The 16,179-nt window shown below is 42.8% G+C and overlaps 1 protein-coding gene across 1 annotated transcript in view; it reads right to left on the bottom strand.

The window, feature by feature from the left end:
• Positions 1-1,246: 1,246 nt before the first annotated feature.
• Positions 1,247-16,179, bottom strand: part of LOC123027510 (protein mono-ADP-ribosyltransferase PARP14-like) — a 37,482-nt gene continuing 22,549 nt past the window's right edge. The window contains exons 9-18 of the mRNA XM_044438441.1: positions 14,646-14,867; positions 13,076-13,172; positions 11,727-11,876; positions 10,826-10,888; positions 9,215-9,382; positions 8,803-9,021; positions 8,104-8,706; positions 7,214-7,347; positions 3,251-3,425; positions 1,247-2,144 (exon numbers count right to left, since the gene is read on the bottom strand). Coding sequence (XP_044294376.1) covers positions 1,858-2,144; positions 3,251-3,425; positions 7,214-7,347; positions 8,104-8,706; positions 8,803-9,021; positions 9,215-9,382; positions 10,826-10,888; positions 11,727-11,876; positions 13,076-13,172; positions 14,646-14,867 — 2,118 coding nt within the window. The 3' untranslated portion in view covers positions 1,247-1,857. The remainder of the gene's footprint in view (positions 2,145-3,250; positions 3,426-7,213; positions 7,348-8,103; positions 8,707-8,802; positions 9,022-9,214; positions 9,383-10,825; positions 10,889-11,726; positions 11,877-13,075; positions 13,173-14,645; positions 14,868-16,179) is intronic.

Raw genomic sequence — 16,179 nt, 5'->3', positions numbered from 1 at the left:
CGCATTCCATAACTTAGGCGCCACCGCTGAGAAAGCCTTTCTCCGAGTAGCCACCCTCCTAATTTCTCTCACGGAAGCTCCCGGAGAAGGGCCTCTCCTGCAGATCTCAGGGGGCGACTGGGCAAATATGGATGTAAGTGCTACATGTGATGTAGATATATGTAGAGGGATGAGATGGGAGATAAGTAATGGGCGGACTGCAAGATTGTAACTTCCTAGTGCCTTGCCCATTGAGGGAAAAGGGGAGGACTGTGGCCAACGGGTTGAGGGGTAAAAGGAGCTGTTTCGTGTGTTTGTGCTTTGGAGAGATTCCGATAGAGCGGGCTCTCCCCATCTATTGCAATAAACAAAGAAATCACCTCACTCTGTTGGTAGTCTTGGATAAATACCTGAGAAGTATTTTTGCAGCTTTTTGCATACCACTACCCTGCAGTCCTCAGTGGATGCTTCCTCCACACCAGTGTGAAAATAAGGTTCAAAACAGCATTTGCACATGGAATTGGCAATGGAGCTGCTGATCAGCCTCTTGTCTGTCTCAAGCCAGTCACCCGACTCAGGCCACCCTGATCCACTGCAGTCTATTCATGAAAGACTTCAACATTTTCATTCAGTCTCCCTTTTCCTACAACCTTGCACTGTTTTCTAGAAGTTTTCCTGGGGAATAGGCTTTTGGGGGATGCAACTATAGGGGAAGCAGGCAAAAAGCTACCTCCTATTCTTCCATTCATAAGAGCACCCCCTAAACAAAATTCTGATTATGTGTCTCTGGCGCTAGCTCCTTGAATACCGGATGGGTGTTTTCTTTATCTTTCCTGGAACGACTGCCTGCCAGTTTAATTGGATGAGCCATATTCTAGTATTATGTGGGAGAAAACTCCTCCTCATTCATGCTTGTAAACCTGTACAATTTCTTTCCTCATTCCTTTTAGCACTGTGCTCCAATTTCTTTTCATTGCTGTTCCATTTTGCTAGCCCTGCACTTCTTTTGAGTTGGGCAAATTAGAATCGGTAATTGCAGCTGCGTATGTTACATTTACACCCTGCATCTCTCCCTCTTACAAGGAGCCCACGGCACCTCCTAAGTTCTCTTCCCCTCCATTTTGTACTCACAACCACACTGGTTAGGCCAAGAGTGAGTGCCTGGCCCAAAGTCACCCAGTAAGCCTTGGCCAAGTGGGGACTAGAACTCAAATATCATGACCCTCCCTCTCAAAACTCAAACCCACACACCATGCTGGAAAAACAATGTAAATTAATGCTTCTATTTTCAGTCTCTTTTCTACACATGCATGCCATGGATGGTTTTTTCAGAGCTATTAAAAACAGCATTTATATCCTTCCTGGAGAATTATAGTCCATTCCCATCCCATCAGTATAGATAAGGTCTCCCTTCATCCCCTTTAATATCACTTTGTACTTGATGAAATCTCATTTACCATTCTTTTGTCCGTTCACCTACCTATATTCTCATGCCATCTAGGTCAAAGATTTTCATCCTATTGCAATAAGAACAAATCTTTTAACCTACTTTATCTGTATTCAAAGACCTCCTTGTGTTTCTGGGCACAATATAAGGTGTTTTTTCCATTAAAAGCCTTAAATGGCTTGGACCCACCTTACCAGCAATGCCTGCCTTCTTCCCATGAGCCTGCCTGTTTTTAAGAGATGGACTTTCCCAGCTTTCTTTTCAGCTTCAAGGAATATCATTTTATCCCCCAATTAATCCAAACCAATTCTCTTTTATTTAGCAATCAATACCTAAATGGTACACTACAAAAAATACCAGCAGCAGAGGGTTTCAGCAGAAATATTTCAAAGAATATGATAGATTTCAGGAGGAAAGAACAGAATAAAGAATCATTTCTTAAAAGTAATAAGATACTCTGGGTAAGCTTGGATATCATTGAAAATGACAAATATGGTTGGCTGCGCCACACTATCAGTCACACTGTCAAAAAGATCTGTTGTATTCGCATCCTTTGGGTCCGGGACGACCAATCCTACCCTCCCAGCACAATAATCTCCAACAAGTACTCTAGCAAGGTACATGTACTTTGTCCCATTTGCATCTGGTTTTGAATAGGTATCATGGGCAGAATAGTTGGCCTCAACAGCAAAATAGGTTCCATTTCCATATGCAGCAGCTGCAAGAAGATAAACAGAAAATGAAAACTTCCAACAACCAACAACTAAAGAGCAATTTTATCCTTCCACTCTTTAAGGCCATGCCATCCCCACTAGCATATCAGTTATCATAATAATCTGACAGTTCCACCAACAATTCATGGCAAAGGAAACTTCCTGGATGATGGACAGTAAGAGCACAGCCAAGAATGGGCTTCTGCCAGTCCTGAGGTTTCGGTTTCATTTCTGCACCTGTGCCTCTGTTTTATTCATGCCCACCAACCCACCACTTTGTTTTGCCACCTTTTCTACCCATTAGAGCAAGTAACCTCTAAAGGATGTTGGATTCCAACTCCCATCAACCCCAATAAACATGTTCAATTGCCAAGGATGATAGGAGCTGGAAGTCAAACAGGTTTCCCACCTTTGCACTAACTGGTAAGAAAGAACACGTGCATATTTTCTTTTCTTTGTAGCACACAAACCTCAGCAAACACTTGGACAAAAAGTGAAGGCTGAAGAATGGAGTGTTATGAAGTTCCAGCTACAGCAGCACTGAAGCCATCAAGGACTGGGAATATTCAGGGAACAGGCTAAGAGCTGGCCTTGCGTTCGGCATTCCTCCAGCTGCTGAAGGCGTCTTCCGGAGGGAAAGGTGTCTTTAGAACATGGCCTTTTACACCATATGCATGAGACAAGGTGACACATGTTGAACTAGTTGCTTCAGTGCTCATGAGCTCTTTTCAGAAAGGCCTTTTGACTGTTCTCACCAAAGGCTCTTCATTATGGACCTTGGAATACCAGCTTGAAAAATGAGGGCTTCTTCCATTTTAAAATCACCCCTCAACCTACCCACACACACCATGTGTATGAATATGTCAAGGGCTATTTTCACACATTCCACACTAAAGGCCAGCTTTTACCACTGAACATACAGGAAGGCACAGCCAGTTCAGGTTCTCCAGCAAGTACATGTACAATTTATGTGTTGGCAGAAGGTACATTTTTGATGTTTTCTTGTGTGTAAAAAAAAAAGAAAAATGTTGCATGTCAGACACACTAATAGTCCTCAGCCATCCATCTATCCATCCGTCCAATCAAAAGCCAGCTTTGATCAGTGACCTACCATGCATTCCAGCATAACTCCGATTAAACCCCTTGTTATTTATCAAGTTTAATGATGAACTTGCTGTTCCATGAAAAAGTCTCCTCTCATTATTTCTGCTGCCATTTTTGGCATCCATCTCCTGCTTTTTTATCTGGTATGCCTGCCAGAAGTAAGGATTTTGGATTCTCTCTATCTACAAATAAGAAAGACAGAGAACCAGACAGGTGGTTAATTGACAATAATCAATATCCCGTATTACCTGCAAAGAAAAGTTTAAAATAACTTGAAGTAAGCAACAGATTTGGATCTTTAGAGCATATTGAGCCAAAGAAGTTTGCTTTTCAATTACAGGACTGTTAAAGAAATAGGACCTAACTAATGAAAAGAACACTGCAATACCACAGCTGTTCATATGAAAGCATTGCTGCATATCAGTCTTTAGGTCTTTCTACATGAAGTATTTATTGTGAACTTGTGATCCCTCATTCATGTATTTCTGTGGGTCCTCCCCCTCCCCCTCCATATCAGTGAAGAAAATATATTTTCCGGGATGCTGCCATTATTTGCTACAGAATCCTCTAACTCTCCATTCTTGTGATTCCACTCTATGCAACAGCATTACCTTGTTTTGTGTAATGGAACTTGTAAGAACCTAGAGAAAGGCAGAGAGGAGAATTTCTGGGGGAAAACCCTTGTATGTGTGAAAGACATGGTAATCTTCCAGCAAAGACAAAAGGCAAAGCTGCTTTGTTAGAGTGCTGGACTAGCCGCCTCGTGTAGACTTTATAGCCCATCTGTGTGGATTGTGCATAATTCCTGTGTGAATTGCCAGTATCAAAGTGGCCAGTTCAGTAACCCAGACACTCAAAGCACTCTGGAAACACACGACAGTGTCAACTGAGAGCTACATTACCAAAGAGAGAAGCAAGCTGCCTTCAAATAGTGGAGGTCCTGTCACCCAGAAGACGAAGCAAACTTTGTTTTCTGTTGTTCCAGGGAGAGAACAAAGACCGGGGGTGGGGAGGAATTGCAGGAAAGCAGTTGAATTTAGGAGAAACTTCTACATAATGAGCAAGTGGGGCATAGTGGATACAGTGCTGGATCGGGAAGCAGGAATTGGGAGTTGGGTTCTGGTCCCCACACAGCCATGGAGCTCATTGGGTGATTTTGGCACAGTAGCAGACTCAGTCCAACCCACCTCACAGGGTTGTTGTGCAGATAAAATGGGGACAAGGAGAACCTTGTAAGCTGCCTTGCTTGCTTGGGGTATACATGTAAAAATTGCAACAACCACAATGGGCCATTTGACAGTGGTCTGTATTGCTGGAGATATGAAAGAACAGGATGGACAGTTGTCTTATCAGGAATACTGTTACACATTCCTGCACTGTACAGAGGACCAGACTACCTAACCTCCAAGATCCTTCCAACATGATTCTCCACCTGTAAGATCTTTTAATGCAAGATTTGGCTTTCAATACATCATCTGTTCATCCTTTATTTTATTTTATTTATTGCTTCATTAATGAGACAGTAAAAGGGACTGTAGCAGTAAAGTACCTTAGAAAATGTTGCGGGGTTTGCCTTTGTAGTTAAATGGCACACGCATATATATATTTGGAAAGTTAATTAAATAGCATTCAGCAAATGGCAATAATGGCATGTACCTTGCACTGTGATACCAGTAAAATAAAATAAACATAAGTCTTCAAAGATACAAACTGCCAGCCCAACATCCCTAGAGAGCCCCCACTACTCTTGCTGCTTGACCAGTCCAGCCCTGCTCTAAATTCCATCTGTATCTTTACAGGAAGAGGCTGAGGACTGGTATAAAGGTAGCTATAGAAGGCAGGCAGAAGAATATGCAGCCCAAAATGGCTCCCAAAGTGACTTAAGATCAGCTGAAAAGCACGAGAGGGTTCTTTTTGTCTTGAGCACTTATCACACGTACTATTTAGTCCTAGGGGGACAACGCTGCATCCATTACACTCTGGATCCTTCCAGATGGTCTCACATTTTCTACCATGGTTCTCAGGTTTGGGCATGTAGCTCCAATGGAAAAGATCTTAGTGTGACTACCGAGTACCTGCTCTTGGTATGACTTCTTTTCTCACAGAGTTTAAATTCTCCTTTTTTCAGTCATACTGTAGAAGGGAGTGCCAGCTATGGACCTCCAAATAAAAGAATTGCTGAAAATGACCACACTGAAATGGAGAGACAAAAGGCTTCATTGCCCAGGGATTTATTTATTTATTTATTTATTTATTTATTTAATTTTATCTAGAACATTTGTATGCCGTCCTATCGCATAGCCTCGGGACAGCTTACATAAATAAACCAAAACATAATACAGATAAAATCCAGATCCACCCTGGCTGCATAATGAAACCTATAAACTGATATTAAAACTTACTAAAATATTGCTGGAATAAAAAGGTCTTAACCTGGCACTGAAAAACAAATAATGACGGCGCCAGGCAGACCTCTCTGAGGAGCGCATTCCATAGATGGGGCGCCACCGCAGAGAAAGCCCTCCTCCGAGTACTTTGCCTCCTAATGTCTTTCACGGAGGGTTCCCGGAGGAGGGCCTCTGCTGCCGATCTCAGGGGGCAGAAGGGCAAATATGGAAGATGCCCAGCATTTGCAGAGAACCAAACTTTGGTGATGACTAGTTGTAGGGGAAATGGCTCTCTTAGATGGGAGAAATCCCACAGAGCAGCCTTCCCCAATGTGGCACTCTTCAGCTGTGCTGAACTATACCTCCCATCATCCCCATTGATGGACTGTGTGAGAATGATGAGAGTCCAAAGAGGTCCAGAGAATGCCAGGTTGGGGAACACTCCCAGACGGTGAGTGCATCATATGATTCTACCAAGCACTTCGCACCAGTGAAGAGTGCTGGAAGCAGTAAGCAAGTTTCATGTTGACCAAGTGAAGCTAGTTCTACATTTTTTTCCAAAGGGACAACACTTTTGCTAAGAAACAACACAAAAGTCTGCACATTTTGTTTAACTTCCTTCCTACAGTGGCTCTGAATGCAGAAGTGGACATGCACAGGAAAAGGCAGATGAATCAAAGCCTCACTCCAAAGGCATTGCAGCCCAAGGGCTCGTAGCCCTCTGAGAAGGCACTGCTGCAGCTAAACTGACTTTTCCTCCTTGCTGGATGTTTTGAAGTGAGAGAAAAAGATGGCAGGACCTGTGGGAGGTTTACAAGTTGAAGATCGTGATGTCCCAAAACCACCACCAGCACCCCAGTAGAACCCCTGAATGAGGCAAGGCAACGGTGCCATAAATGCCTCATCTGGAAACACTAACGGCACTGGCTGCTGCAGGGGTTGGGAACCTCTTTGAGCTCAAGGGCCATGTTCAGTTTTGGAGAATGTCATGGGGACTGCACTGTAGTGCTGATCAAGGCTGAGGGCAAAAGGGGCCAAGGCCAAAGGAACGAGGCCAACCTACAAAAACACAAAACAAAACAAAAAACAAGCAAAGCAAAGCAGAACACATTGTAGTTCAATGTTCTTCCTGCCACTAACTCAACTTCAGGAAAGGCATTTAAACCTTTTATAAGGTTTTACAAGCTTTCACCTTAGGCATAAAAACTGCACAGAACCTGGGGAGCCACACAACAATTGGTGGCTGTGGGAAAGGGGTAGGAGCAGGGCTAGGGCAAGGAGGCATGGACCCTGTAGACCAGGAAGTCAGGATTTGGCCCTGGAGCCTTAAGTTCTCTGCCCTGGTTCTGCTTGATAGGAACCACTAGCCAGAGTTAGATACCTGCCTACCTACCATTCAGCTTTGCAGGGTTATATAGACACCCACAACTGGGTGCATCAAAGTCTGAGAATTTAAGATGCAGTCACTTGCAGAGTGGGAAGAACACACCAAGCAATTAAGCAAAATACCACTCCCTTTCATTAGTATTTTACTATTTATCACTGGTCAATTGAGAGAGCCAAATAAAAACAAAAACGGTTACCTTTTCAATAGTGAATTTGCAACTTCTACTAAACAACTGCTGGACCTTTTCATATTCCTTCATTTCTGGCCGCAGCTCCACCACTTTGGTGAGCATTTGTTCCATGGGTTCCCACTCTTCAGGATATTCAACAACTAGATTATGCAATGAACATGACGTTTGTGTTAGAACTGAAATGAACAAGCCACTTGTAGGACATTTACCAACTTGAATTTTAACAGCAGAGGTTCAGCAAACATTTGAGTAGCATTTCAGTTCATTATGGTTGTAACTGTGTAAGTAATCCATTTGAAAAAGAGGCACAAGGGAGCTAGAAGTATGAATTTGTATGGCCCTTTCCTGAAAGAGATAGGGTACTAAGTTAATTAAGCACTGGCACAGGTTTTTTTAAGGTTCAACAAAAAGTCATTTGCCTAATAGTTCTAGCCCATAAAATATTGAGTACTTCCCAACATGGCACCAGCATGCTCAAGCCATTCCCATTTTGAGGACGCCAAGATGATTCCCAACAATCCCAGCCACCAAAGTCAATGTTCCAGCAAACTCATTGAAAACCAGGATAGGGAAGACTTGTTAAGCCATGCCAATCTTTACCTCATGAGAAGCACATGTTCTTCCACATTACACAAGTTCATTATGGGTGATACAATGTCTTGCCACCTGTGAAACTGCACAGAACCAGAAGTGGGACAGGAAGGGTAGAGATATCACAATGCACTTGCACAGCTGGCAACTTTTTGCATAAGTGAGCATCCAGCATAGTCTAATGGACAAGAAGTTGGGCTTAGATCAAGGCCTGAGCCCTCTCAGTCATGGAAAGCTCTGCATATGCATACCTATCAAGAGTAGGGAGGAGGAAAGATGGATAAAACTGGGTTTTGACCACTTACCCTCTGCTTTTGGGATACGCTGAAGAGAAATTCTTGCCCCCTGGTCACCCACTGCACACATATTGCTTGAATCCACTCTGTAGCGTTTGTTATTTATGGTTATTTCATGCTGCGTTTGTGCTTGCACTGCATATTCTATGTGCATATTGGCCAGAGGATCAAAGGCTTTGAATTCTCCATTGTCCTCATACTTCCACTCAACCAAGTTGCTGAGAAGATCTGCCCTAGATTGCTCTTCTTTGCCCTGTTGGATCCTCTTGATCATCGTCTGAATTTCTGTACTGGCCTTCAAGACATCTTTGGTTACACCCTGTATATGGAGGGAAGGCGAGGGAGCTTCCCATTTGAGTTTAATAGCAATATGCAGCTTTCTCTGGATATCGTGCAATCTCTTATACTCACTTTCGCCAAAATGTGAGATACATTCATCTATGAAAGAGTTTTCACTCTGGCCATTTAAAATCAGACTTTTCAACCAAGATGCTGTATCTTCCACATTTTTCTTGCTCTCACCACAAATCTGAAAAATGGTCGGTTCTACTACTGTCTCCAAAAGCAAGTCAGATTTTAGTTCTTCTGCAGGTTTCTTGGGAATAAAGTATCCTGCAACATAACACAATTTCAGGGACAGGTTACATACTTTTCACTAATGCACCTGCTGGCAGGATGTTCCATACAAACAGAAGCCCATCTACTTACCTGTTATTTTATGGAAGATTTTTTTCAACATCTGTGTGCCAAATCTGCCAGATGCCACTTCTTTTCTTTGCATGCTTGTGTGAAATATATCTAATAAAAATGTCTGGAAAATTATGATTTTGATATGTTTCACCACTGGGGCAGAGGTTTTGCTTGCAAAGTCTATGATGGCATCTATCATGTCATCAGCAACTATAACTGGATCACGTCTCGCATTACCTGCAATGAAAACAGGGCATCTGTGTTGTAAAACTGGAACATGGTGGAGCGTTTGTTCTGCAATGCACCATGTTCTGAAATGATTGTTCAGTACACTGGAGTAGTGCTGGGCCCTCCTAAACCACCACTGACACCACCAGATGCTCCGTTACGCCCTCTCCTGCTTATTGTTGCTCGACTACTCGGTACAGACCTGTCCCAATTGCAGGAAAGGCAACTGAGCTGAACTTCCGGTGTTCACATTCCTTGAGAGCTCTGAAGACTTGTGCTTTGGTGTCCGAATCAGCCACAAGATGGATGACATTTTTACAATTTAAGTTTCCCCCTTTTGTGCATATGAGCTTCTGACGAGTGTGGGAGGCTGAAAGGAAAAAGAGAACTGAGCCGTGGAACAAATGAGATAGCATCTAACTTGGTGGAAATACAAGCTCCCAGCCTGAGGGCTTCCCATACAACATTTCGTATTTTATGCACGCAGTCTGTATTTCCTTTCCTGAGGAGCCAGAGACCATGTAGCAGAGAGCCTGCTTTCCCAGCACTGAAGCCACAATATTTTATCCCTTGCCAAATAATATTTTACATTCTACAGCATTCTTACCAGGACAGGAGTGATTAAAACTACCCAACACATTCAGCTTCTTGAGGCACTGACACCTCCGATATGCAAGTGATGCCTCTCCTTGCTGCCCTGTGCTTTGTGCCCCCGTTATGCTTTTGTCTAGAAGTGAGGTGAGTTTGATAACGAGGTTCTGTACAAACCACAGTGAGAAGCTCTTTAACAGGGCAGCTCTCCTGTGCGACAGCTGCTAACCATGCCAACACTGCCAGGGTGTTTCAAGGGAGTACCAGCAAAGAGTTTACAGTACAACCACCAAGTGTCTAGTTCTGGCAGCCAGCCCTGTGAACATTCATTCCCTCATTGCACATTTGATTATACACCCTGTCCCAGAAATCAAGCAAAGGGGGGAGTGTGCGCCTTTCCAAAACCACGCCAGGGTGAGCCTGGGCCCTGATACAAGGCCAATGTTATAAGCTGGAAGGGAGAAACTGCTACGAATGCACCCATAATACCTGCCACTCCACCTCCATAATTTCCCTCTTCGGGCGTAAGAGAGAGACTCTCACTTTGCCTGTATAAAGCAGGAAGCAGAGTCTCACAGGCAGCAAAATATACGTACTGGTTAGGAACCCTGGCTTAATGATTTTGGACCTCTGAGCATCTTTCCCCTCCAAACAAGGCTCCGACAAGTGGCTTACCTTTTAGGAAGCTGCTTTCTGCAGCACCAGACCATAAGTCCATCTAGCCCAGTACTGCCAACACTGGCTGGCAGCAGTGCTCCATGGATTCCAACAGGCTTCTTTCCCAGACCTACCTGGAGATGCCAAGGACTTAACCTGGGATCACCTGTCCTGCCACTGAGGGACCACCCCTCACTTTACCTTCCGCAGCTCAGATGATGCCTCCTTACATTATAGAGCTGTGAGCTGACAATCATCAGACTTCTCACCAAATCATGGAGGACATGTTAGCATTGCACGTAGGAACCAGCAATTCCTCCAGGACTGGGGACTGCTAATACCTACTCACAGCAGTGAGGGGATGAGTAAAGAGTAGCAAATGGGCAATGGTCACTCTCCTGGTGGGTTCCCTTGGGACAGAAAGGGTGCTGAAGTCCTCTGTTGCTCCTTAGCCAGCCATACTCCCCACCCAAGGCCAACAGCCTGGCCAGCAACCACCACCAACCACCATGTATATAAGCGACTCCAGTGCTTAAGAGAGCTACTCATCGGTGGGGATTTTTACCTAGCTGTTCACATTCCTTTGCCATTTCTGGTCCAGCTCCATTCAGAATTGCTTTGGAAACACCTGGAAGACAATTTTAAAATCACACACATTGGTCTGAGAAAATAAGCTAGCACAGTCTGAAATCTCACACAGGCCAAGGGAGTTGCCAGAACAGGGATGCATCATTAAGGGCCACCAGGCAACATACTGAGCACAACTCAATATGCTCAGTATTGATCACACTCCATAAACTTAGATCTGTACATGGGTTTGACCACAATGAAAGACATTCCTAGTCCACTGTGTGTTGTAAGGGGAGCTGCGGATGTGGATGTGCATATGCATTGCGGAAGACAAGGAGGTGCTCTTATGATAAATATCAATCAGATGTTTGGCTAGGAATTGGGAGAAAACAGACGGTTTTGCTTTGAGCAGAATGATACAGAACACCAAAGTGTCCACCCGTCTGGGACCTATGCAAGCTCTTCTCCTACACATCCATTTTCATGGGATTTATGAAGGAGAGAGTGGTGGATTCCGAGGCTAGAATAGCTGCAGTTTCCTCTTGTCTTTGCAGTACATGCAGTTTGCTCTTTCCTCAGATGTTATTTATAAAATTCTTTGAAGAGGTTTAGGAGGGAGAAAAAACACTTAGAGCTGTTCCAAGACATCCTTACAAGTTCTCCTATAATGCAGTCCCATGGAGTGGGAGAAGGTGGAGATGCTTTCAAAGTACAAAGCACATCACGTTATTGCACAACTGGAACAAGCAAGAGGAAACAAGCAAGGCACTTGTTTATCACTGCCTTGCCTAAAATATTATTATTTAGGATAGCGGGAGGAAAGTACACACAGGCATACAAGTGCTCTGTGATGACAGGTAAATCTTTGAGGGGAGTTCCGTAGGTTACAAACATACCATTTCTAAGGTTAAATGTTTCATTGGTTATGTTCACTATAGCATCTGTGGTTTCTTGGGTGATATCTCCATATTTGACATGCAACGTAACTGGACCAAGTTGCATTTCATACACTCCAAACACTGGAGATGAAATTTGTCCAGGGAAAGCTGTAAGGAAAACAGGAGAAATACATTTTCACACATTATCTTTACAACTTTGCTCTGTGCTTACAGAAACTGGTTTAAATTTGGGTTAAACCCCCCAAACAGGTCACACTGGTGACATTTTTACACAAATGAGCAAAAGGAAGCCTTGGGCTCATGTCCTCCTCCCTCCCCTCCCTTCCACTGGTGTACATGCAAGAGGAAATTGGAAGCATCCACCTCTTCTTGTGAAGCAGGGTTTGCTGTTATGCTTGGCTTGAGGAAAACTTGATTAATTTTAAATGGCTTGCTGAAACAATCCAAGAACAAACTGTGGCTTATAACCCTGGCTTCTTTCAACAATCCATAGCATAAAACTACCCAAGTTATTCCTAATCTGGACATAACAACAAAATCTGGTTACTTTAAAACAGGAAGCGAGGGATGCTTACCAGTCTCCTCCTCATGGCAATGCCACAACAGAAGACCGAATGCAGAGGTGGGGAATACCAAATCCAAGGTTTGGTTCTCCTTTTCACATAGCAGTAACCATCACTTTGTGCTGTCTCTTGAGCTAAGGTAACACTGTGAGGATTAAAAATGGCTTTGACAGCTTAGCACATGTGATATTGCTATTATCCTAAATCAGTATTATTTCCTCAATGGCTTGTAGCAGATATATTGATTTTGTGTGCTTGTTCTTCACAAGTGTATAGTAAGCATGTTCATTCTAATTTATCACAGATGAATCTTCCTTCCTTCATACATTATACAACCTGAATGCACCTGAGCACAATATTAATTTGGTCTGTGCCTAGGATACAAAGGTTCATCCAAAAGGCTCACTGTAGCCCAGTTTTGACCTTTTCATTTTAACAGCCCAACAGCAAACTTATTTTTAAACCCTCAGTTGCAAAAGCAGCTGCTGCCAAGAAAAGGAAATATCAGTTTGGCTCAGAGAACAAGGCCCACTGATCTTTGGATATTGGCCCATATTTTCGTAGTAAACAAAAAGCTGTACAAAGCACACAAAGCCCATACAGGCTAATGTTATTCTACAGAAAAACCTTAGTTTTCCAAATGCTCCTCTCTGCAGTGATTCTCATTATCACATCACTGCTCCTGACTATTCTGCCTTTTATATTTTACATGCACACACTTCCAACTGTTTTGTTCCTGGAAGATAAAACACCAAAGCCTTTGTGGGGAAAACCAGCATTTACTTTGCTCTTGCTGCTGAGAACTCTCAGGTACAGTCCTGGATCCAGAAGGGCTGCTTTGGCTTATATTCAGCCTACTGTTTAATTCATCTGTAAACACCTGTGGAGGGAGAGAAACACAGTAACCTGTCTACCTGGAAGCATGCATTTTTCATCTTTTTGAAAAGATTTTCCACATTATAAGTATGCATTCCAGTGGGATTTCTGTGTGGTCTTTCTTTTGGAACATCACTGGCTTTGAAATTGTTATGTTGAAATAATGATTTGGTCTACTATTCTAGTTGCCCCATTGAGAAGAATGCAAGGTATATTAGACTAAAACTGGATATAAATCAATACCTGTATTCAAATATTCTTGATTCAATTAGACAATATATACAGTATATATTTTGGCCTCACTTGGCCTTTCCACAAGCTGAACAAATTAACCAAGAGTCTTCCATTAACTATAGTTTCCTGTTTCCTAAATTGGGGAATCACAGTTAATAACTTCAGAACAAAATAAGGTACAAAGTTAATTTCCAACCATGGCTTAGCTGAGAAAAATAAAGAATGTAAAGAGAGGAAGAGGATGCTGGATCAAAGATCAAATCTAAAAAGATCAAATCTGAAAAGGAACTCCATTCCAAGGTGTATCTAGAAATATTTGTGTTGAAGCAGATTTTCCTAGGCCAGTTCTGCTTTCCAGATCTCCTAACAAGATGCTAATGCACGACAAAGCAGCAAGATAATGAACAGGTTAGGACCTCATGGCAAGGCGCTCTGGCAATAAACCACAGGGGTTAGTTGTTCTGCAAATGATCCATGGAGCACTTGACAGATGATCAAGTTCACCATGGACTGTTTGCCTGCTCCCTCTCCCTTAGTCCTCAACAGGCAGTTTTTAGGGTCTCTGTTTTGATAGCCACTGATAGGGCCAAAAGAAAGAAAGGGAGGGAGGGAGGATGTGGCTATTGCCATGAAGGAGAAGCATGACTAATTTTTAAAGCAAAACAGCTTGCACACATTACACATGAAAAAAATGTTAGAATAGTCTTTGCCAACCACCATCAGACCCTCCAAAATGCTTCCCAGGCACTCCAAAGGGGCTGTCAGTGACTGTCAACAGCTGGTTGTCAAGCTGGACTTTGCAATCACCCCTTGCCCAAAAAAGGGTAAAGGTACCAAAAGTTCAGTGAGCGGAAAATGGGGTTTTGCCACTCTTGCCAAGCTGCTCACCAGCCGCTTTGCAGAACCCATGATGGGGCTGGTTTCCCAGCCTGAACAAGACAACTCCTCATGGCTACAAGACTTTGGAACCACTCATAGGATGTCTGCATGGGTTGTTGCCCTCAAACAAGCAATCCTGTGGGAACTGGCCCAGGTTGCACACAACATGACAATCCACTGAGCTCTCTGAACTCAGGAAAGAGTAAATCTTATAACAGAAGAAGGCCTCATCTTTTTAGAGATATGCAGAAACTGATTATCAGAGAAACAAAGAAAACTGCTTTCAGCACACTCAGTTATCTTTCAGAGCTACTTGTAATATCAAAGACATACCAAAGAAGATACTAGCAGAGAAAAACATTACCTTGATAGTATTTACATTGCTTTGATGCAGTACCAAGTGAACTTCTTGAAGGGACCTTGGATTTTTCTTCTGACTGAATCTGAACAGCTCATCAAACATCACTTTAGCAACAAGGTATTTGGGATAATCTAAGTTACCCGTACCAATTGCTGGGAAAGTGATGGAATTCAAAGAGAGTTCTTCCGTGATTTTCAAACATTCTTCAATAACACCTTCCAAGATCTGGGGACCACAATATAAAATGGATTTAGAATCTACAGTATAAGAAGCAGTGCCATATAAACACAATAAGCAGCAGAAATCAAATTAATTGCAAGAGTCAAGTTCTTTCCAAGGCAGCCAGATATAGCTGAATTAGGGGCCATACATACCAGGGAAACTGGCTGCGCTGGATTTTCTAAAGGCAACAGGATGAAATACATTTTCCAAGCCAGGAAGACTAAAGGCAGAGATCAGAGTGAAATCTGGGCACGAGCCACCTGCAGTTTCTCATTAACAGTTGACCGCTCTGTGCCTGCCAAGAGCACTTATAGTCAACACATGAGTGCTGATCCAAGGAGTTCTGAAACAACATGCTGTGCACAGAAGGGCTGGGAATGGAGGTGACAAGCATCACTCAGTTAGGCAGCTGAGGCAGATTTCTCTTTGTCTTGAGAGATTACGGGGTAGGATTAGGGTATACAACAGGTAACCATTCTATGCATATTCCAGGTACAAAGCTGTCATCTAGCAATTGTACATTTACAATATTCCTAGCATTAATGTGCCAGATATTTAGAAATAGAGGACTCTGAGATCAGGCATGACTTTGCATCTTTTACTCCAAAATCTCAAGCAGCGTTTATGTGATTCATATTTGGTTTACATGAATACATGGTAGTTGCAATTACCCCACCCCACATCTTTTAAGTTTTTCAAGAATTATTCAGCAGCATTGCTTTCCAGGGTGCAATCCAGTGCACATTTCGACAGAAAGAATTCCTACAATTCCCAGCATTTGCCAGCTAGCAATACTGGTTGGGGAATGCTGGAAGCTGTATGCCTTTCTCTCTCTCTAATCATGCACAGGATTGTGCCTTAAGTTATCTTACCCAATAACATTTCTGAGCTAGTAGCCAAATAGAGTGGAGAAATCAGTGTGAGGATGGGGACCATCAACTTTCTAAGGACAGCTGGACCATCCTATGATAGTCAATTTTGGTTCTGTGAGAACAGGTGGAATATTCTCTAGTTCCTCTATTTTGCCCCTCATATTTAAATGATTTCTTGTCAACTTCTGATGTATGCTTTGCACAAAACAAGAACTTATATAAAATGAGTTATTAGTTTTCTCTTTAGTACTATTGTTTTGAGGAGCAGTATCTTTATTTCATGATTTGCCAGCTTGGCTAAGCCACATTTTCCAAAGTCTCTCACACAGATGTTAGCTACTCCTCTTTCATAGGTCCTGCTTTCTATTTTCACACTATTTTATGTTAACATATTTGCATCATATGTGACATATGCATTGTCTAGCAGTTACTCTTCCTTTTCC

This window comes from Varanus komodoensis, unplaced genomic scaffold, assembly GCF_004798865.1.
Source record: "Varanus komodoensis strain SLA01 unplaced genomic scaffold, ASM479886v1 scaffold32, whole genome shotgun sequence".
Classification (NCBI taxonomy): Eukaryota; Metazoa; Chordata; class Lepidosauria; order Squamata; family Varanidae; genus Varanus; species Varanus komodoensis.
The sequence above is the reverse complement of the archived record's forward strand: the minus strand, read 5'-3'. Positions and strand labels throughout refer to the sequence as shown.